Consider the following 22,233-nt stretch of genomic DNA (forward strand, 5'->3'; position numbering starts at 1 on the left):
GTACTTAAAGAATTAAACAAAATTACCTTATAGTTTTGCTCCCAATTAAAAATACAAAAAATAGGGGGGAGATACATTAAATGATAAAGAAATCACCAGAAACTAAAACAATACAAAATAAATGTAGAGATATGACAATACAGAAAAGGCTTCTCCCGAACCACAAAAAGTCAACCAATTATGCCATATATGCAACCATTGCTCTGTTGAATATCAAGCAGTCAGTGGCAGCACTGTCAAAATCTAATTTACTGTTATGGTAAGACCACCAGTACTGCTGGGCTGTTTTATTGGTGAGCTGAACACAACTGTCCACTCATGATACTGGGTGATGTGAACATTCATCTTAACAAACTCCAATTGGTGGATATCAATAAAATAATTAGTAGAACATCTTAAAGAATGAGATAAAACTATAAGTCAGGATAACCGGCATAAATCTAATTTTCAATAACACAAAGAAAAACATAATATAAATATCTACAATGTTTTTTGAAAAAGATATGCATTAATATGACTCATTGAGTTGGGTGGTAGACCTTGGTCTGGAGAGTCAGCGTCGGTCTGTGGCTTTGAAAATGAAGTCAGGAAACTTGGAGGATTTGGGATCTGTTGGAAGATTTGGGTTCTGATGGGTGCAATCCCTCCAGAGACAGAGAAGTGTCTCAGAAAGTTTGTGTCCAGAGTGGAAGGGTCAGGTCCAGTGTTCCCTGCTTACCTCAGCCCCCTGGAGGCGTACAGGTCCTGGAGGAATAGCAGATTGCAGCCAGTGACCTTCTTGGCAGAGCAAATGATATGCGCAGTCTGCCCTTGTCCCTGGCAGTGGCAGCAGCATAGCAGATGGTGATGGAGGAGATGAGTAATAACTCAATGATGGCAATGTAGAAGTGCACTATTATTGTCTTTGAAAGATCTGCAGCAGGAGGTTTATCCTGGCCAGGCTTTCTTGGTGAGGGAGTTGATGCTCAGCTCCCACTTGAGGTCGTGTTGATCATGGTGTCCAGAAAGCAGGAGTATTGACTGGGGGAGTTGCACAGGGTGATGGAGATGGGCTTTTCCTGGACTCTACATCCATCTGTCTTCAGAGCATCCAGCTCCAAGTTGTTCCGCCTGCACCCAGTAACCAAATGATCCCCACCTGAATGTTGACTCATCCCCGCCAGAGATGAGTCGAATGATGTTGTCTGCAAACGTCAGGAGCTTGGTGGGCTGATGACTGAAGGTGCAGCTGTTGATGAACTTGGAGGAGAGGGGAGAGAACATTGCCAGATTCACATGTAACCTGCAGATGGAGACAGGCTCACTCAGGACCTGTCCTGCAGCAGAGCTGGGATAATGGTATTTAAGGCAGAGCTGAAGTCCACAAACAGGATCTATGCATTAGTTACTGAGGAGTCCAAGTGCAGAGCATTGTCTACAGACCTGCTCTCGGACTCTGTGGGTGACTGAAGTGGGTATAGGAGAGGACCTCATTACCAAAGAGGTCAGGGTAACAGGTCTGTGGTCCTTGTTTTTTGGGGGATGGTGGAGGATTTGAAGCAGGATGAGTCTCAATGCAGTGAGGTGTTAAAGACGTGGATTGAGAGACAGTTCAGGTCAGGTCTGGATGATTTCTGGGGATTGTGATCCTTGAAACTTCTCTCTCCAGGATGGACAGAGTAATCCATGTGGTAGGGGAAGAGAAGGCCTCTGAGATGGGCAGTTGTGGAATTCCCAGGTTGCTACTGAGGTGGGTGAGATGAAGCTGGAGGGCCAGAGCTTCATTGGTCAGGTGCAAGTTGTTAATGGAGTATGAGGCTTGTAGGTTTGTAGTTCATGATCTGTCTGAGCCCCTTCCAGACAGAAGCAGTGCACCTCAACATTTTGTATGAAAGGTATGAACAAGAAATATCAAAGTGACACTTCATTTATAAGTGAAGTATAGCTGAAGCTTTTGAAGTAATCAAAGAACAAGCTGACTACTATGGCCACAGATTACCTTACAACAAGACATGCACAATAACCAGAATGAATTGTTTCGAAAGGAGACTGAAGAAAGATCAAAGGTACCACGAAGAGTAAATCATTATTATGAACAATATCATTAGACATGGCAACAGATGGTCCCTGACAAAGAAATTAACAACAATTTAGCTTGCTACATTCCACTTCATGTAATTAATCATCCACAAACACATTTGGATCTACAAACATCCCTCAACGACCATCTAAACACGGATCCTGCCATGGCAAAATTTCAGTGAGTGCCCCACGCTGCTTTCAAAAGATTCTGTTGTGTGACATGGGTGGCTGTGGCTACTAACCAGAAGGCCAGGAGTTAAATCACTGACTCCTCCATTTCGTGTGCAGAAGTAACCTTGTGCACGGCTCTTAACCCTAAACTGCCCCTAACGGCTTGGCTGGCAGTGTATGAATGATGTGTGACAGAAAAGGTACTGCATATAGAAGCCCTTAATGAATGTGTGTGTGAATGCTTGGTTGGTCCATATGACAAAAAAAAAACTATATAGATTAAAATTACATTACATTTAGTCAACTGATGCTTTTGTCCAATGCGTCTTGTTGTTGTTTTTTATATGTATATTTTTTCTGATTTAATGATTCATGATAGTAGCAGTCTGGGAACTCCATATGTAATTTTTGCCCGCTCAGATTTGTTATTACCTATAGACACAACGTAGTCTCTGTCTTTCAAATAGGATTCGAACCAGCTTAATACTCTGCCAGATAGTCCCAACCCAGTTTTCCAGTCGGAAAACCCCTCGCAGTGAGGGAGTAGCAGAGCATAGTGGACTAGGGTGTAGAGATGCAGGAATTAGAGAGCCACTCCCAGCAGCGAAACACACACCACCAGGTACAGCGATCATAGTGGGGACAAATAAAACACACACACAAGCACAGAAGCAAAACAAGAACAATGCAGAAAGTCATAATCCCATCAACAAGACGTGGCCATTGTCTGTCAGGTGGAATATATGCGATGAATAAACAAGCGAACTTTTTAGCATTAGCAGGTGTAGAATGTTAACTGCTAAAAGGTTGGTAGAGATAATGCATTATGTATTTAGAAGTATACCCTGAAATATGCTTTTGTTTCTGTATCGGGTCAATTGGGTAGACTAATCTACAATTTGACAACAATCACAGGGTCCTAGTATAATTTGTTTAATTCTTCCAAGACCAATGTCATTCAAAATGTACATGTTATGTGTACATTATTTATTTTAATGCGTGTAAAAGCACAGTTGTTTTTTTTCTCCAGGGACAGGAGACATTTGGGGGTAGCAGTTTAACTGTACGGCTCATCCTCCCACTCTTCCTGATACACCAGGGTTTGACAATAAATACCTCTGGGTAAGATATCATTTGACGCCTGAAACCTCTTTCCTCCAGTTCACAAGATTTTCCCCACAGCATCCATGAGTGGTGAGTAGACACACTTGAACAAAAGCCAGGTCAATGAAGTTCATTTTCTCACTTTTTTTGCCCATCTGTTGAATGTGGGGCGTTCTTTCAGCCACACCAATTCTTTTATGTTCTTCGCTCACAGGGACAACAATAAATGAGGAGTTGAATTACGTTTTCATAGCTCAAGTTCAAATTCAAAGCACACAAGTGTCACAGTTTGCTGACCTACCACATATTCATTGTAACAGTTAACAAAAAAACAGTGCATGGAAGCTAACAATGGAAATAATTTGTTCTTTTTTTTATACTCTCCAAAATGGGCTGTACAAAATACACAATAGTGTCCCGTTGCACACTGCTGATGCTGTGTATGTCTAGTTTTTAAATGCAGTGTCATGGATCAGCAGCTCCCAGATCAACACAGTTTCAGTATGTGTTAATATATCTGTGGGTTTTTTTATCTTTGTTTTATTTAGGCCTAACACTGTACTAACAGCAGACAAAGCCATTCCAGCTTATTGACTTCCTTCCCTTTGGTGGACTGCACTCTTTTTCTGACATGCAAGCATTTGCTGGAATCAGGCAGGGTTTTTCTTTCCCCTTAAATATTATGTGAATTTACCAACAACTTTTCACTGACTTTCTGTGACTGTTGTCTGTAATGTTTGTGTTTTACAGGTTTCACACGCGGTGTTACGTTAGAATGCCAGATTATTCATTTGGCAGGTTACATTGGCTTAACATAGATAGTTCATTGATTTTGAAGTGGGGTTATATGAGGTACTTATGCATAGTTAATATGTTACCTTATGGAGATGGTGATCAACAATGTCATTTAACGGAGTTTGGAGGAGAAGTGGAAGTAGAGAATGTCGGAGTCCCACTGTTGCAGAGGGGACCGCCGAAAAACATATTTTTCGCCACATTTTTAAATGCTTACATAAAAATGAATATCCCTTCAATTGTACGTAAAATAATGTATTTTTTCACTACTGTAGTTTGCCGCCAGACAGCCTTTAATTTTTGCACTTTTTTTCAAGCGTACTTCGGCTATGTATCACTACACCAACTCGCACCAGTGCAGAGAATCAGCGTATCTCTCTGCAAATCAGCTGCTCATGAATGTATCCTCTTACGTCCACAGTGAACAGAATGTCTTTGTCGCTTTCATAATCACTCAATTTTTGTTTTCTTGTGTCTCTTGAATCAGCCGCTGTAGCTGAGTCACTGAACCATCCCTACAATTGGAAGCATGGCCATGTTAGAATTTAATGGCATTATGCGTCAGCCCCTCAATTCTTTTACTGGCAGTCCTACGTGCACACTATATTCTCTTTGACCTTGGAGTCCTTAACTCCTCTTTTATGTCCATGGCTGCCACTTTGTCAGATTTATTTTTCTTTTTTTCATCAACATGTCAAATATTTAAGTTCTGAAAAATGAGTAAATTAAAAGCCCAAGTTAAGTTCAATGGGTTTTACAAATGTCAATCCCGATCAAGCAGTACAGCTGCCTGTGCGTATGACATACTACACTTCATTATCCACATGATCACACGATGACACGGTCGCAGCGTGGACAACAAATCACCCTAACTGAAAAACACAGGACACCAGTTATCGCGGCCAGAGGGAGCGTCACGTGGAGCACAGCTGATTTACTGCAGTTGACGACAGTGAGGAAACAGCCCGGTTTTGTTCCATGGACTATGACATGCTGCGGTTATCTCACAGTTCACATTCCTCTGTGTTGCATAATCAGGCCTCCTGCTTCCACAGCTGCATCCGCCTGCCTCCATAGCCCAGTGCTGGCCAAAGGAAACTTGGAAACACTTTATATTAACGCCAGGATGAATCAGGAATAAAGCATATGGAATGTGCCACCCCCACATTTTTACTAAAAAGAAGAAGAAAAGTTGTTCTCCATAGTCTTACATTTTATTGGTATCTGACTCAAACAATCGCAGACAGGACCAGTGTTCTCCCCTTCACATGAAAAGCTTGAGGATCTTGGGCTTGAAGAACTGCAACTTGCTGGCGTCCATCAGTTTCACACTCTCCTGGGCTCCGAGGATGGTCTTGTGGGCCTCGTCAAACAGCTCCTCTCCAATGGCGGCCTGGACTCGGTCCCGCCACGCGCTCAGCTTGGCTCTGCCCTCGAACACGTCCACGCCAGCGCCCACGGGCTGTCGGTGGGACAGAGGACTGTTAATGTGGAAAAAACCCAACTCTTCCGCCACCTCCTCTAAATACCAACCCCCAACCATTGTTTATCAATGTCATAATGCTTTCTGTACATACCAGTCCCTTTAGTATAAAGCAAATACCATCCAACAAAACCACCCAAGGTGGTTTGGATGTACATTTCATTTATTTTAGGCTATGAGTGGATACATAACACTCCAGACAGCCACACCAAGACATTAGCAGAAATAGTCTCAAATGGGCTTCATCCTAAAAGATTTTTCTCCTCGTAAAAATGGAACGCAACAGCATGCGAACAACAAAGCACAAGTCTAACAGTGAGTCATCAGAAGTCATTGATAAGAAGTGTGAACGGGCGGCTGTGGCTCAGGAGGTAGACTCGGTCGTCCTCTAACTCCAAGGCTTCACTGACATTAAGACTGACCAAGATGTCCTGAACGTTGTCTGCTCAGATGTTGTTGTTTTTTTTTTACAGTTTCTTCGACCGCTGCACTTATCTACTCTTAAAAAATCACCAAGGATCCTGTTACTACTTGTGCAGTCTGTGCCAGGTGTTGCTGGTCGTGATCAACCCACAGAGAAGCATGGCACATCAGATGTGCAAAGCTAAGAGTTTTGTCTAATAGTTTCAGTTCCATCTCACAGATTTCGTCAGCTTTGAAGCCACTGTGTCGTGTTCACACTGCATGCGGAGCATTTAGCAGCCAGGGAGCCAGATGTTTCCCTCAGCCGTTGGTAGAGACCAAAAACAGAGCTAAAAGAGAGGATCACTGGACTTTAGAGGCATCAGGTGGACACAAACACTGTGACAACTTCACAAGGTGATGATGTAATGTGTTAACAGCTTGTTTCTGCTGCTCCGAAGTGGACAAAGAGTTCTTCGGTGACTGCTTGGCTTTAGAAAATATGAAATTCTGAGAAATTCTGAAATGAAAAAAATTAAACATAACCCACACCCTAACAGGTTTATATTTCTCAATATAAGGTATTAAAAAAAAAAGAATTGTTTTTCTATTGCGTTTGAAACTCATGTATACTGTCACAATTCTCAACAATACCGACACAAAGGACAACCTGCCTACAGTGGAGTGAAAGAAACTTCAAACATCTGAAACATGGTAATGTTCCTTACAAACTGTAAAAAGCCATGGCCCTGGTCATTTGGATGTCGACCATTTTGAATGCTCACCTGCATGACCTCCACAATGGCGACCAGGTCGGCCAATGTGATGTGATCTCCCGCAATGAAGGGCTTGTCCTGGATGAACTTATCCTCCAGGAGTGTCAGGGAGGCGTTCAGGTCCTCCAAGGCTGCGTCCAGCTTGTCCTGAGGCACATCTGCGCCCAAAATCTTGGGAATCAAAAGCTACAGCACAAACACAAAGATCTCAATTTGTAAACTCCAGGAAGTGCAGATGGAATCAACTATTCAACTCTGCCTTTTAGTTGTTAATAGAAAAGGAGACAAAAGTGATACAAGGATCTTTTTTTCCTGGAGGATGGGGACGGAAAGCAGAAAATATGCAGCATGTAATTTGTCAGTTTCCAAAACAGAGGGTTGCATGGTCTTCTTGTTATTTCTCCTTGTGCTGGCAGGAGGAAGGTTAACTCTTTCCTCACACTCGTATTAGTGCCGCTGATCATGATGGTCACAAGCCTTCAAAGTACCACTCCTATTGTCATTTTAACAGCCAGATTGACTGAGAACTGTTGGGTTTCTCTCTGTAGTATTGTACAGTCTTAATTAGTTAGTGTTTGTTGTAATTCGGTGTTATACAAATATGATTGAATTGAAAATTAAAATAATAATAAACTGAAAATTAGTTTACAGTATATACATGCATTGTAATGTATTTATTTTAAAAGGGCCACTTGAAGCGTACAGCTCTTCATCATGGGAAATGTGGGATCCAGCATTAATGAACATTGACCCATAGTGAGGAATACAAATCAGGATATGTCGGCGTCTATTCGTTTCTTGTAAAGGTTCTATTTTGGGCATTTTTCCGTTATTTAGTTATTCAGTGCAAATAACAGCAGGAGGAAGGGGAGAGGTCCTCAGGATCAGGAATCGAAATTCAGTAAGTTGGAGTTTCACAAGAGATGGATCAATGAAAGTGTAATATTAATTACTGCAGTGCACTTTTATTACCATTCCAGCCGTTTATCAAACATCCAGAAAACCCTGATGTTACAGTTGAGTTTGTCAGACAAATTTTTGGTTTTAAGGTAATTATGTAGACCATTTGCATATAAAAGTCATATTCTCATTTCATAATCTTTAACGAGGCCTTTTGACTGAAAAGGCCTCCCTCATTGAGATCCAGATGAGACAGCAACTTCTCTGGGACGAAAAAACAAGATGGCTGCTGCAGTTTCTCCGAACCCCTGGCTGGTTTTCTGTCGAATAATGATCAGAGGAATTCACAAACTTCAGTTGCTGGAGACATGCAACGTCAGGGTCTGGGGTTTGTTTTGAGCTCTCCACTATATGTCGCAGCATCATTTGCAAAGTAGGGGATTCCTGGTCCATGTCAGACAAAACCAAACCACGTCCATGTGACAGAAGTGGCCTCTGTTTTAGGTATGAGCTGCTTGTTTTGACTTGGCTAGTCAGATTCCTTCTCTTATTCAAAGTTGCCCCTGCTCTAATAGTCCATAAGATAACCTTTCCACTGGATTGGACTGTTATGCGTGCCACTGTAATGCCAATCTACAGGTTGTTGCCTGCACTGGCAGCTTTGTTCACACAAACTCAGCTTTCCCAACACAACTTGGGTGTCTTGGTGACGACATGACATGTTCAAAGTCCCATTCCTTTGCAAACATCCTGATTGTTTCTCGGTCGAACAGGGATCCGCAGTGTGTAATCACCCAGTCAAGTCGCCAGTACTGTGCTAGTTGACCTTTGCACCTCAGTGCAATGGTTTCCTGCTGAAAGATCTGGGAGCAGCTCTGTTTTCCAAGAAATCTGAGTATTGGCCCAACATGAGCAGAAGGTCTTTGCAGGCCGCTTGTGACATCATTGTTTCCTGCTGATGTTCATGTGAGTCCTCGTCTGTCTCCCGTGTGCCACAGTGGAAGCTGTATTCAGTTGTCATGTGGATTGGTTTCTCCTCATGGACACCGGAGCAAAGGGATTTGCTACGGAATTCGGGTCGCATGATCCAGGGTTGTGTCTCAGTTGACGGCTAAAATGTGGTTATGTTAGATTTAAGTGGGTATGGCTTATTACAAAAAGTCCAATACTTCTAGACATCTCAAATTCCAATCTTCAAAAAAGCTAAATAAAATCCTTAAACAGACCTAAAATAAAGTAAAAAAGTTTTTAAAAAATGTAATTTTGGAGGCCACTCTCCTCACAAAGCCTCTTGAAGCCTCTTAAAAGTCTGCAATGATGCCTTTTTAAATCTTAAGCCAAGCTTGTTGATATCTTATTTAATTTGATGTAATTGTCAAGATATTGACCAACAAACTTCACAAAGGGCAGGGTTTAGCAGGAATTAGCGGCAACTCGTTGAAGATTTGTCCAATCCTCGTAAATCTTGGTAGATACCGTCAGCCCGTGTTTGAGAATAGGCATACCAAAGCATTTTGAGATAGGTGCATTTTCTGATGGACAGAATTTCACAAGTAAAACCTGAAGTGACAAAATTTATGGTACTTGTGGGTGTGGCCCCGTAAATCATTATCTTCCGATGCCTTTTGCCCAACTTATTGTGAGCTGGAATAAGCTAAAGACCCAACACATAACTATCATAACTGGAAATGACTTTCTGTCCTTTCTGTCCAAGTTAAGTGCATATATTTGTGGAATTTATGCAATTTAACCCTAACCCTGGTCATGCAGTCTCTCCTAAATGTTGGCCTAACAAAAAATCTCATTCTCCAGAGATTGTCTTGCTGTATTCTCACATGGGCTCGCTCTGACTTCACCCGGAAATGTTTCTGGTGGCGCTGGAAGGAAAAGTTCCAGACAATGTCCAGAGCAACATGCTTTGCGTTCTCATATACAGCCCCCTCCGCAGAAGTTGTTGTCAGTGTCACAACCTAAATAGATTTAAATTAGCTGCGGTGACTTCGCTCTCCTTTGCGAGTGGAGCCTGAAGTTCACTTGAATTTTGGCTGAGTGAGCTGCCTCTTTCTGTTGAGCACTAAAAGGGCTTGAGCTCATCTCCACTTTCTAATTATATGTTCACTGAAATGGTGAATAGTTTTAACACTACTTCAGTAGCGACCTTTGTTAACTTAGCCATTCTCTCTGTGTGCATTTTTAAATTGTGCAAAAAATATGACCCTTGGAGGGCCAGAGTCATTCCGAAGACGTGTAAAACGTTCATAGCTCTGTCAATTTGATTGGCCAATACAGTCATTTGGCAAACAGTGTCAGATTGCTGTTTGGCCAAAAACTTTAGACAAAACTGAGTTTTAGTCATCTACTTAAGTTATATTTGTGTTCCTCACGGAACTGACTGACGTAGCGGAACCCAGCCTCATCCTGCTTTTGAGAAAACTGAATGAGCTAGTAAGAGTACAACAAAAGAAACGGGGCCTTTTCATATATTTAAAGACCTTATCCAAGTGTTTGATCGGCATCTTATTCTTTGCATTACCACTGAAGCGGAGCGACATTTGCTATATTATTAGGTCATGTATACAGGGAGGTTTCTCTGCGTTCCATGTAAAACTCGGGCCTGGTGTTATTCCCTCCAGCTTGCACTTTGAACAATCGTGTGACGGTGACAGATGTGACCGACCGTACCTGGAGCCAGAACACCTTGGATCCTTGCAGGCGGATGGTCATGTGCTGCCACGACAGATACTCGTTGACGCGAGCGCGCTGATGGAGGTCGGCTGGGTACCAGAAGTCCGGAGTCTTAAACTTCTCCGCCAGATACAGCAGGATGGCAATGCTGCGGAGGCAAACACCACTGATGAGCAGGACACACGGACGCATTCAGGACAGTTGACTGACGAGTGTTTTGAATGATCACCTCTCAGCCAGGCAGAAGTCTCCATCTCGCAGCGCAGGGGCTTTTCTTATCAAGTTGATCTTCCCAAATTCTTCTCCGTACTGCTCACCTGAAACCAACACGTGCACCTGGGTCAGTCGGCAGCAGCAGGAAGACATTTTTAAAAAAATTGTATTTTTGTTATTGTATTAATATAACGCACACAATGATATTGTTTCAAATCAGTTAGTGAAAGCAACTCCTCTATCTTGTCCGTTTATCTCCGTCATAATGCATTGACTATCTGGTTGACTCTCCAGCACGGTGAGTGTTAGTATCACGAATAATCGCGATTTAATGCATTAATGGGGAAACTGTTCCACTCATGATCGACGGGGTCATCAATTAAAGCATCATCTACCTGCACAATCCTGTTCTTGTAGTATTTTGAATATCTTTCAATTGCCAAAAAGATGTCAAATTCACAATAAACAATGTTAAAGATGAAATTAATTGTAGAGCAGCTAATCGATTAGTAATCGACAACCAAATTAATCGGCAACTATTTTGATAATCGATTAATCGGTTCAAGTAGTTTTTATGAAAAATTTCAGCTTCTTGAACGTGAATATTTTCGGGCTTCTCTGCTCCTCTGTGACAGTAAATTGAATATCTTTGGTGTGGATTAAAACAAAACATCATCTTGGGGTTATGGGAAACACGATCGACATTTTTCACCACTTTATGGACAAAACAACTGATCGATTAATCATGAAAATAATCAACAGATTAATCTATTATGACAAATAATCGATAGTTTCAGCCCTAATTGATTGTCAGTATCGTCCCCCTCCCTTAATTTTCTGTAGACATTGTGATAATAGTATCAAAAAAAGTATCATTTGGCAGTACTGCTGGTGTTACTTATACTGATCAGTTATTTCCTGCTTTGATATAAATTGGACTTTTGTTCAATTCGGACCATTACTGCCATCACGACTTCATGAGAATTAGACAAAGAACACAATTGCACAGAATTAGACAACAATCCTAGACAATATATAACGAGGTGTCATGCTCAGACACGAGTTATTGCATAACAGTAAATCTTTCTCGGGCCTTGATGCTCCAGCAGGATGACGTCTGCAGAAGACGAGTTAACCCGCACACGACATTTGACACTTGTTGTTTTCAATCGTGGGGCTTTTGTCCAACTTCAGCTGGGGGACGCTGTGGGTCGTTTTCCTTTTTCCCGCTCCGCGTGTGACCCGTGAACGCACCTTCCAGCAGATTCAGCTTCTTGAACTCGAACGGGACGTTGTTCTTGGTGGCGAAGATGTAGACGGAGCGGCAGGGCTGAGAGTTCAGGTCCAGGTACAGCTCCAACGCCATGACTGCTCCTCGTCGGTGTCCTCGGGTCTGTGCTGGGGTTTCAGTGGCTGACTCAGATGGTTCACGTCCCGCCCACATCCTGGACACGCTGTTCAACAGGATCATGGAATAAGATCACTTGATTTGAGAGGAAGTCAGATGATATTGTATATGTTGCTGTGGTCTTTCATACAATACATGCATTATAAAACTTCTGTGCCCCCCTTTCACTGATCACACACACCAATTCTGACAGTATTAAAAGATCAAACACAAAAACAAGGAAACATAAAGAGAGCCAATAACGTCAGAGAGGAGAAGAGTTCGAGGGTGTGTCCGTCATTTTGTGTATTGAAGGTTTTTGAAATTGAGTTTAAACTTTCTTATATGATGCAATCAAGCTGTTCGTGAGAACATCCAGGTTTTTCTATAAAACTAAAGTCAAAGATCCTGTAGCCGACAGCCCAAGTGAGTTGTCATTAGTTGCATCTTTCATAAAAGAGTTGTTTGGATGGATATGACATGCAAACATTTTTTTTTAAGTGTTGCTAGCTTTAGGATTGGACAGGGCAAACATTTCCTTGTCTATTCAGATACACACTGCAGTTTATTTTTAACACTCAACTACAGCACCAAATATACATATATATTAATTATACAAAATTATACAAAACATGATTTCACAATAAAGTACAGTTTTGATCAAATATAACAAAAAGACTATTTTAAAGAAGGGAATCACGTCACTGTCTTGTGACTTCAGCCCTACGGATCATTCTCCTCACCGCCGCTAGAGGGCGCCAGGAACATGAACACTCAAAAGTGAGGACGGAGAGCTCGGGACTTACCTGGCAGATAGGAGAAGTAGTTGAGTAGAGGGGGTGATCATCTTGTCCCATGTCCGTCCTCTCTGATGTGTCTCCAGCAGTAAGTTGAACAATAATCAGACACGTTGGTGTAGAGCACTGGGTGGAAGGTGAAAGACTCACTTATGTTCCCTTTGTTCCTGTCCAAACGAGGGGTTATGTAATCTTATACACTTCAAATATATCACTATCGATTCTAATGCAGTGCTTGTATGTGAATACATTGTTTTGAAGTATTGTTTGTGATTACAGCTGTGCCCAGAACCTAGTATATGTTTTGTCTTACATAACCATTTCTAAGCCAACAGTCAAACGAACTGGGCCTGGTTTCTCTGTTGTTGGGTTTATAAACTGTATATATGTATATTTTTACTCTCAATTATGTTAACTGTCAAATGGCACCAATGCAGCAAAACATTTACACTACAAAATAAACACAGGTTAAACATCAATCCCAGTGACATTTAAAGAGGTTAAATGTCAAACCTGGGGGACACATTGTCTGAACAACCATTGAGGATTTGATTTATATGGCTTCACATTGGAGCTGTTTCTGTATCGAAGTACATCTTAGAGTGTCCAAGACCCAGACCCAGATCATCGCAAAGAACCACATGTAACTTCCAATAAGTGACCTTTTGTAGACTCCTCTGAAGGGTTCAGTGTTTCCCATAAGATTTTGAAAGACTATGGTGGTGGATGTCAGACCCTGTAGGGGGGTCCGGGGGCATGCTCCCCTGATAGAACATTTTGTACATTTCATAGTTAAATCAATCAATCTGGTGTAGTTTGACAGCAATTCAGGAGGCTAGATCTCACTAACGTGCCTGTGCCCTGCTGGTGCAAAGTGGGAGCGAGCAATGTTTGCTTTTCTATTTTTGACGTTCAAAATTTACGAATATTAAATGTGTCTCATGTCCAAATTGCACCACTTGGGTCCCTAGAAATACACCCACAGAGTGTGAACGGACAAACTGGAATTGTAGATTGTACATGTTCTCTTGTGCAAATAAACCTTTCTCAAAGTGTTCTCATTTATTACATGTCTTTGTGCACGATAGTTTTTCAGAACATTTTTAACAAATTTGTACTTTAAAAAAAAGGTAGGGTAAATGAATAATAATAAATCAATATGTCATTCCCATGCAGCTGCAGCGCACACGTGCTCAGCCTGCTCCCTTCCAGCAGGTGGCGATCATGTGCTCGAAGGATCGCGCGTCGCCAAGTCTCGCGACATTTGCGGACGTCGCAAGGTCAGTTGCGTGCGCGAGAGCTGCCCGCTGCCACTGAGACGCGGCGGTGACCCCGAGCGGAGCAGAGAGGAGCAGCGCGTGAGGACGTTCAACAGGCCAGGGCGCTGTTCTATTAATATATTAACTATTATTATTCATAAACACAGGCGTGTGTGGTGCGAGACATGGCCAGAGGAAGCCGCAGCCGTCCCTCAGCTCCAGCCAGGTAACACGCGTCTCCGGCCCCGCTCGGACTGTCCCGTTCAGAGAGTCCGAGTCAGACTCCGAGTCAGTCCCTACTGACGATAACTATATTACTTATGAGTTCTTCATCATACAGCTGACGGTGCGTGTAGTTATTGTTGCTTCATAACCTAAGTCACTAGGTCCCAACACGTGAGGTCAGAGGTCATTACATCAGAGCTGAGACGACAGTCCACCCGAGGCCCCTCTCTCTCATAGGGGACCTATGACAACGTGCATGCGAGGACATGTTGGCAGGCCCTAGAAACTTCGATGGTCCTCTGGGAGTTAAGACTTTGTTCTCGGGTTCTGGGTGAATTAGGCCGAGGCAGTCCTGACACCTCACAGACATTACCTCCTACTTTTCAATGCAACCACAGATTCTAAAGAAGCGAAATGACACGCTAACCTTTTAAACGATTGTAATAGTGCCCTGTGAACTTGGTGGTGTGCACCTCACCAACTGTTGAAGGTGTTTGACACTTGTACCTGCTTGATTCACACTCCATCGTCCATTCACTGATGCATTTGAAACCCTTACTATGGGTATCTCTGTCTGGATAACTGATCGTGTGAGGACAAAGGGTCAGTGAAACATTAAGTCCAAAGCAATTCCACAGGTGATTGTTTCTTTGAGGTATTTATCGGCCATCAGTGTAAGCTGCATCCTATCAGGTTATTATAAACCGCTCTGTTTGGAGTTTACTTTAGCAATTGAAGACTTCACTGTCTGTTACCCTGTTTTGGACACATGACCTGACCTTTTACTATTTTATACACCAAACAAATATCAAGTATGTTTCACTCTAGAGGAGGCTGATAGAAATCAATAATTATTGACATATGCTGTATGATGATGTATTTTAGCTGAAATGGACAGGAGAAGTGGCATTGTGTCTAGGAGGGCACGGTATATTACTTTAAACCTCTCTAATGTGACTGTTTCTGTTCTGTTTGTAGCCCGGCTCCATCCCATGCTCCGGCTCTGGCTCATCCGCCTCCTGCCGCCCTGGCCCCGGCTGCTGCTCCATCCCAGGGACCTGGCCTAATGGCTCAGATGGCTACTACAGCCGCGGGGGTGGCAGTGGGCTCGGCCGTGGGCCACGTTGTCGGCAGCGCCCTCACAGGAGCCTTCAGCGGCGGCAGCAGCAGCAGCAGCAGTCCAGAGCCAGCCAAGCCCTCATACCAGGTAAAAGGATTAGGATGGCTGGAGTCACTAAACCCGTCTGTAGCTTTCCAGCAGCTCTGCTAGTGTCAGATGTGAAACTCTAACTCTACTTGCTGATATCACTCCAGGAGCCCCCCCGACCTGCTCCAGCCCAGCCAGGCCCCTGTCACTTTGAGGTCAGACAGTTCCTGGACTGTGCCACCAACCAGACTGACCTGAGTTTATGTGAGGGCTTCAGCGAGGCGCTCAAACAGTGCAAGTTCTCCCATGGTGAGTCTGTGACGATTGATGGCTGCAGCTACACAACTCAATTTTTCCTCTTGACACCTGGAACCCAAAGTGGTCAGTTTAAAAACAAGGAAGGCTAACCTACACCTCTTCAAAAGTTCACTTACTTTCTGCACCACTAACACTCACTCCAATCTATCATCTGGTAAAATGACAAAAAGCTGCAGATACCAGTGAGCTATCGTCCAATGTCAAAATCATCCTGTTGAACATCAACTCTCAAATCTCTACTAAACTCTCCACTGTGATTGGTTCTACAGACACAAACTATGAAAGCCTCAGAAGTTAGACTTTAGATAATGTGTACCAGCCCTTCAGTGGATGTGTGGTGTATGCATCCTCCAGCTGTATCACAACCTCAATGCATCACTTCAGCATCATTCCAAAATAAATCATGTGTCTCTACCATGGCCTTCAGCTAACCTTCAAGGGGATGATGTTTAAGTCATGTTGGTTCAAGGGGATGGCAACCAACCTTTTCATCATGGTTCTCAGTGTATAAACACTTAGTTTGTGTATAGATTCATCAGAATGAGGGAACTAGTTGTATCAGTTAGCGCCCTCAATGTTGTAAAACATGACCTCAGTCAGTATGTAGACTTCTTTGACCACTGTGGCCCTGTTAGACCTAAGTTTAAAACAAACATATTGTAAATGTACTGTTTATGACACTGAATCATTTTTTTCCCTGCTTCTTTGTAGGTGTGACATCACTGGTATGAAGGACAGGCTTCAGCTGCCGTGACGACAGCTTTCAGTCCTGAAAACTCCCATAGACGTGCGATAGACATCTGAACGCTGCTCCTCAGGCGTGGTTGTCCTGTTAGTTTTGTTGATTGATGGTTTAATGAAATATTCCTGCTGATGGACAGTGACCTAATTTAATAAATAGCTGTTATCTATTTCTGTTAACATGTGTTGTCTGTGTTTCTCTTACATCATGTTTTTATCCACAGACCGTCCTGTAACTGTAATATTGAATAGAAAGGTTTTTAGTTTTTTAGTTTTTACCAGCTAGTTTAACAACTACAATATAGTGAAGTATCACACAAGTACAACTTGAGGTACTGGTACTTTAACAGAGTAATTTCTTTGATTTATACTTTCTACTTGTATTTCACCACTTTTTAAAACTGCACTACATTTATCTTGCAAAGGCAGTCACTGGTTGTTTTAAAGGTTAAGATTTTGTATATGAAACATGAAGATCTTATAGACAATAATACATTGCTATAAACTACAAGATTAGAGCTGACATGTTTAGGCGATGAATCAGTCGATAGAAAATTTTAACTATCTGATTATATTTTTATTAAAATCATTTTCCAAGGTACGATGCCTTTAATGTCCCATAAAGGATTCCAGATTTTCCTCATCCTCAGTTCAAATAAATGGAACGTTGTGGTTATCATAAGAAGCTCGGGAACCAACGGTTATCAGCTAAATTCCCCGGACCAGCAGGAAGAGGGATGGTTGGGGGAACAGAACTTTACCTTCCCTAAACGTGCACGATTGAAGTGCCTTCGAGCAAAGCACTTAACCTAGCCATGTTTCTACAGTAGCCCAGAACGGACAAACAAAACTCTAGAGCGTTATTTTCGCATGTTACAGTGAAGGTCACTGTAAGTTCTCTTTAATCGCCTACACACATGGAAGGGGAGGGTTGTTCAGTTGGTTGTATTATGCAACTTCACTGCCAGATCACTAAATCCTCCACACCGAGGTCAGAGTTCCTGTGTGAAACATGGACAGCATCATATTAGTTTACCAGATGAAACTCAGATCCATGAAGTAACATGTAATGTTACCTGTCAAGACCATAGATTTACTAATACGTCAAGACTCTTTTATTTGACAGCAATGTCAAACAAACTGTACTTTGCTCGCAGCTGAGTCCAAGTGCTTTCACAATAAAATCCTCACTTGGAGGAAAATTAAGTTGCAACCACAGACAGAATATAAAACCAACAAAATAAAGGCTATAGTTCCGGTCTATGTGGATGTGTCTGTCCAGGGAAATCATGCATACACGTGTAAATGAAGATGGGGAGAGATTCTATGACTTGAATGGGACTCTTTCAGTGAAACACGCACACAAAAAATCCATCAGACCAAATCAGAAAACATTAGTATCATTTGTCAGTAAAAGTCAGAATGAGTTAAGTCAGAATTAGTTCAGTAAAAACAGCAACAATTTGACTAAGTCATCGCAAACGCACGACGCGTATTTTGAAAGTGTCAACCGGAAGTTGTCTTTTAACTAGTGCGTCTGCCGTCCTCGTCCTCGTGTTCTCCCTGACCGAGCCGGGAGTTGTCAGAAGTGTGCGGTCCGCTCTTCACGATGCCTTTCGTCGAGCTGCAGAGTAACCTGCCGGCCGCCTCCTTCTCCGAGGACTTCGTGAAGAGGCTGTGCAGCAGCGCCGCGGCCGCTCTGGGGAAACCGCAGGACGTGAGTTGTTTTTCCAACCTCCGCTGGAGCGCTCCTCGGGGCCGAGGGGCGGCTTCGTGACTAACAGTCCGGAGCGCTCTCCCAGCTCACGTATTAAATAACGGCTTCGACATCAAGTGTGTAATCGGGACAATGGGGTCAGTGTCATGTCACCGTGTTACTCCGGTGTACCGAGCAGGAGCCAGGGTAGAGTGGCCGGTTGCATAGAGAAGTCTGGTTCTACAGAAGGGAATGGACACAGCGTGATTGGCAGCTACTACCGTCCAATCGGTGCAGGGTTGCAGGTGAAGGTGGCCGCACTCAGACCCGCCCCCTCAAACCACCGGTGACGTCACGATGGACGATACCAGCCTTTTTCAATTCGATAGAATACCGATACTTTCCGTTACAATTGTAACAATTATCGATACTGTACTTGTAAATCACACGACACGCGCTGGCCATTAATAATATATTTATGACAAGTAAAAGAAATACAAAAAATTGGGTGTGATGATGAATCTAAAGAAATACTATGGTTAAATAATAATAATAAATAATAATAATTATAACATTAATATGACAAACGAGCAGGGGTGAAAACATCACGTTAACTCGCATTTTTGTTGACTCACCTCCCGTTTTTTGCAGAATCACTGTACATGGTGCAGCTTAAAAGCAACACTGTGGCATGTTATAAACTTTACAAAATGAGTCCTGTCTCAAACTGATGACTGATGGAAATGGGTGGCAGCACAACAGTGGGCAGCGAGAGGCAGGAAGCCACTCTGACACTCAGCTCTGGTGCTGCTCTGATACAGACTCTGTTCAGACCTCCTCGTCCATCTTCCAGTGTAACTGTTACTGTACATATGAGTGTATACATGTTTAACGCCACCTCGTGAGAGGCTAAGACTAGAGGAGGTTTAGAATAACCTAACCTGTTTTGAAATCGAGTTGCATCAAGGACAAGTTAAACTTAACACAACTCCCGCTTCCCTGACTGTTATGATGATGAGTGTTTCAATGCCGCAGCCTCACTGATGTTGTCGTGGCGGTTGTCTTTCAGAGGATGAACGTGGTGGTGAACCCCGGGTTGCCGATGCTGATGGCGGGCTCTTGCTCTCCGTGCGTAATGCTGTCGGTGTCGGCCATCGGTGTGACCGACACCGCTGACAAGAATAAGGAGCACAGTGCCAAGATCTTTGAGTTCCTGACCGGAGAGCTCGGTCTGACTGAAGACAGGTCAGCTATGCCTGCAAACACACTGTACCATCAGGTTGTATAACAACATACTAGGGTTGTCACAAGTACCGATACTTTAATACTCTTTGGATACCACGTGTTGAAAACGATATGATCTCCATTAATTCAATTTTCGATTGTATCGAAAATACCGAAAGCAGAGAGATTTTCAAGTTTCCTAGGATACAAGGCGGAAGAATATCAACTGATCCTCAATCTGCGGCTGTAAAGGGATCCTATCATGTGACTAGAGGCTGAGGCACAAGCAGTTAGCAGCTTGTGTGCAGCCGGTGAGCGACCTGTCGCTGTGGTGAAGTAAACTACATGACCAGACCACCAGGGCAAGTCCTGAACAAGAACCAGGGAGTGTAGAGCAGGAAAAGAGTCGGAGCTGTTTATCGATATTCTTTTCTTTTGAGGCAGATTCTCAGAGAAATGCCAAAGACTCCAACAAGCGTATTTGTCGTATATGTCAGACGCACAAATGATTTTTAAGAGGAGATTGCGCAACCGCGTTGATCCGAAGCATAGATTGCGTGACCTGAATTTGAGGAAACACTACAAATTTTGGGCTATACGTTTGCGGTGAAGAATGCAGGACAATGGCATAGAAAAGGGGACTTTTGATTTCTCGAACACCGACAGAGACTCACTTCCTGCAACAAACCCACGTTCGTCTCGTATCTGAAATGGAATAATTGATGGAGTGGATGCTGAATCAGGAAGACGGAAACTGTGGATGTCTTAAGAAGAAGTATTTATTATAAGAGCTCAAAATTGAGGAGACTTCCGGTTTGCTACACAGATCAACAGGTTCACAGTGTTGGGCATCCCATGATAGTCTGCCCATCCCTGGTCGCTGTAGTGTATTTAGTTTAGGGTAATGTCGTCATCTCCCTGCGACTATGACACCTCGAGAGAGAGACTTCAGCTGCTCTCAGATTGTTTTGGCTTGCCACAGACATGATGACCTTGCTTGGTGCCTGAAAAGACTTGTCTTCAGAGTTTAAGACATAAAATTCCACGACAGTATCGAAGTCTAAAATTTTGGTTTCGTGATGACCAAACAACATACTGCAGCAGTACAAGCCCAGTTCTCGTGGGGTTGAACATGTCTGTTATAGGAAACCAGATTAAATCTGAGAAAAAAATCATTGATATAATGATGATGAATAGAATTTAGTTGTTGGTTGCTTTTTTAGTTGTTCAAATTTAGAAAAATGTTTGTCATATTTACCTTGAACAATCCTATATATTGACAAATACTGGAATTTATCTCTACTGAAGAAATTGTTAACATGAAGACTGTCTTACCCAACCCATTACCTCACTGGACAGGGGCTCCCTCTCTTCACAAATCTTAATTAAACCCCTGACGATATACATTAGCATTGAAGACCCTGCAAACTGACTCTGTTTGCCCAAATGAAATCCTGCTGTCAGACATCGCACCGGGAGTAACTTCATGTTCAGTTTGTGTTGTTTCCATGTTGTTTTCATATGAGTAAATGATCGACAGTCCCCTCTCATTGACAGGATTGTTATTCAGTTCCACGCGCTGCAGCCTCACCAGGTCGGGAAGAATGGAACCGTGATGAGCTTCTTGTGAAGGACGTCGTCTTTTCTGACACGGCTCACAGTCTCAGGCCTAAAAGAAGGCGTGGACAGATGAGATCAGTTTTAATGACACACTAAAGGCACTTACTGTATTTTCATGTCACATACAGGTCTACTGTTTGAAACACGATGATAATATCTTCTGTTTTGATTGATTCTAAGATCTCTTACTGCCTCCATTACTGAAATATCTTGTATTACAGACTGTTTAAGAAGACCATACTATAATAATACTAATAATGTCTCTATTTTCATGGAAATCATTTTCAGAAAAGAGAAGTGATTTCTCCTTTTTTAATGTCTTTGTCAGTTTTATGACTTTAATGTTTGAACAGACAGAAGACTGACCTGAGATATCTTTTCATTAAAACATGAAGGAGATGAACTGGACTCTGTTTGTATCTTGTAGTCTCCATGGATGATCACGTGTATGAAACTGTTTTAAAAGGATACACAGACACTTTTCCCTTTGCTATCAGATGAACGTGTGACATCAGAGGTTCCTCACATTCTTCACCCAGTGGGAATATCAGTTTGGAAACAAAGCTGACTTTACCTTTTTAAATCAGGATGAAATAATGGCACGTGTTAAAATACAATTAACACTTTCAATACCCCATACATCAAAAGTCCAGACGGTATATGGGCTATAGTCAATTACGGCTTGTGTGTATTTTCCATCATGATGGATATACTAAATTTAAAAATGAACACTAGGGGCCTGTAACATTAACTTAAGTTAATTTGGCTTTACCTGGGCAAAAACTGACTACCCTGGATAACCTGTACCATGATGCTGGTTCATACCTGGCTCTGTTGACTCTGGGAACTGATCAGGTTATGTTCATGTGACAGGACAGAGATGATGACAGTATAATTTCATATTACACCTGGCCAAATGTAAAGAAGAGAGCCCGACCAATATATCGGTTGGCCGATAATATTGGCAGATATTAGCCTTTCACAGACATATCGGTATCGGCAGAATTTTTAAGAGCCCGACCAATATTATCGGCCAACTGTTTTGACCCTTTAAATGTGCATTTATGTTTACATTTTATGTCAAATAAATGTTAGTTATAAGTTATATGTATTAGGTTATATTTTATGATAAATTTTGTGGTTAAATAAAAATATCAAGCCTCAATTACACGTCTTTGTCACAAAGGTTTGATAACGACATCTTAGGAATCATTGACAGATTTAAGAAA

General features: G+C 42.5%; 3 protein-coding genes across 3 annotated transcripts; 2 read left to right on the forward strand and 1 right to left on the reverse strand.

Moving 5' to 3' along the window:
• Positions 1-5,323: 5,323 nt before the first annotated feature.
• gstt1b (glutathione S-transferase theta 1b) lies at positions 5,324-12,010 on the reverse strand. Its single transcript, XM_035637067.2, has 5 exons — positions 11,845-12,010; positions 10,607-10,694; positions 10,375-10,525; positions 6,802-6,978; positions 5,324-5,593 (listed from the first exon to the last, which is right to left on the reverse strand). The coding sequence occupies exons 1-5, from the start codon at positions 11,954-11,956 to the stop codon at positions 5,396-5,398; spliced, it is 726 nt and encodes a 241-aa protein (XP_035492960.2). The 5' UTR covers positions 11,957-12,010; the 3' UTR covers positions 5,324-5,395.
• Positions 12,011-14,055: 2,045 nt separating this feature from the next.
• Positions 14,056-16,644, forward strand: chchd10 (coiled-coil-helix-coiled-coil-helix domain containing 10). The gene is made up of 4 exons (XM_047333818.1): positions 14,056-14,259; positions 15,237-15,465; positions 15,573-15,714; positions 16,435-16,644. The coding sequence occupies exons 1-4, from the start codon at positions 14,219-14,221 to the stop codon at positions 16,452-16,454; spliced, it is 432 nt and encodes a 143-aa protein (XP_047189774.1). The 5' UTR covers positions 14,056-14,218; the 3' UTR covers positions 16,455-16,644.
• A 1,336-nt stretch (positions 16,645-17,980) lies between these two features.
• Positions 17,981-21,407, forward strand: ddt (D-dopachrome tautomerase). The gene is made up of 3 exons (XM_035637085.2): positions 17,981-18,181; positions 19,230-19,405; positions 20,942-21,407. Exons 1-3 carry the CDS (start codon positions 18,074-18,076, stop codon positions 21,012-21,014), a joined length of 357 nt encoding a protein of 118 aa, XP_035492978.1. The 5' UTR covers positions 17,981-18,073; the 3' UTR covers positions 21,015-21,407.
• Positions 21,408-22,233: the final 826 nt, after the last annotated feature.

This window comes from Scophthalmus maximus, chromosome 8, assembly GCF_022379125.1.
Source record: "Scophthalmus maximus strain ysfricsl-2021 chromosome 8, ASM2237912v1, whole genome shotgun sequence".
NCBI lineage: Eukaryota > Metazoa > Chordata > Actinopteri > Pleuronectiformes > Scophthalmidae > Scophthalmus > Scophthalmus maximus.

Coding starts and splice junctions, on each gene's coding strand:
- gstt1b (XM_035637067.2), bottom strand. CDS start 11,956: ATGGCGTTGGAGCTGTACCTGGACCTGAACTCTCAGCCCTGCCGCTCC. Junction 10,695..11,844: donor GAAGCTGAATCTGCTGGAAG/GTGCGTTCACGG, acceptor TGTTGGTTTCAG/GTGAGCAGTACGGAGAAGAA. Junction 5,594..6,801: donor CCATTGTGGAGGTCATGCAG/GTGAGCATTCAA, acceptor TCCCACCGACAG/CCCGTGGGCGCTGGCGTGGA.
- ddt (XM_035637085.2), top strand. CDS start 18,074: ATGCCTTTCGTCGAGCTGCAGAGTAACCTGCCGGCCGCCTCCTTCTCC. Junction 18,182..19,229: donor CTCTGGGGAAACCGCAGGAC/GTGAGTTGTTTT, acceptor GTTGTCTTTCAG/AGGATGAACGTGGTGGTGAA. Junction 19,406..20,941: donor CTCGGTCTGACTGAAGACAG/GTCAGCTATGCC, acceptor TCTCATTGACAG/GATTGTTATTCAGTTCCACG.
- chchd10 (XM_047333818.1), top strand. CDS start 14,219: ATGGCCAGAGGAAGCCGCAGCCGTCCCTCAGCTCCAGCCAG. Junction 14,260..15,236: donor CGTCCCTCAGCTCCAGCCAG/GTAACACGCGTC, acceptor TTCTGTTTGTAG/CCCGGCTCCATCCCATGCTC. Junction 15,466..15,572: donor CAGCCAAGCCCTCATACCAG/GTAAAAGGATTA, acceptor ATATCACTCCAG/GAGCCCCCCCGACCTGCTCC.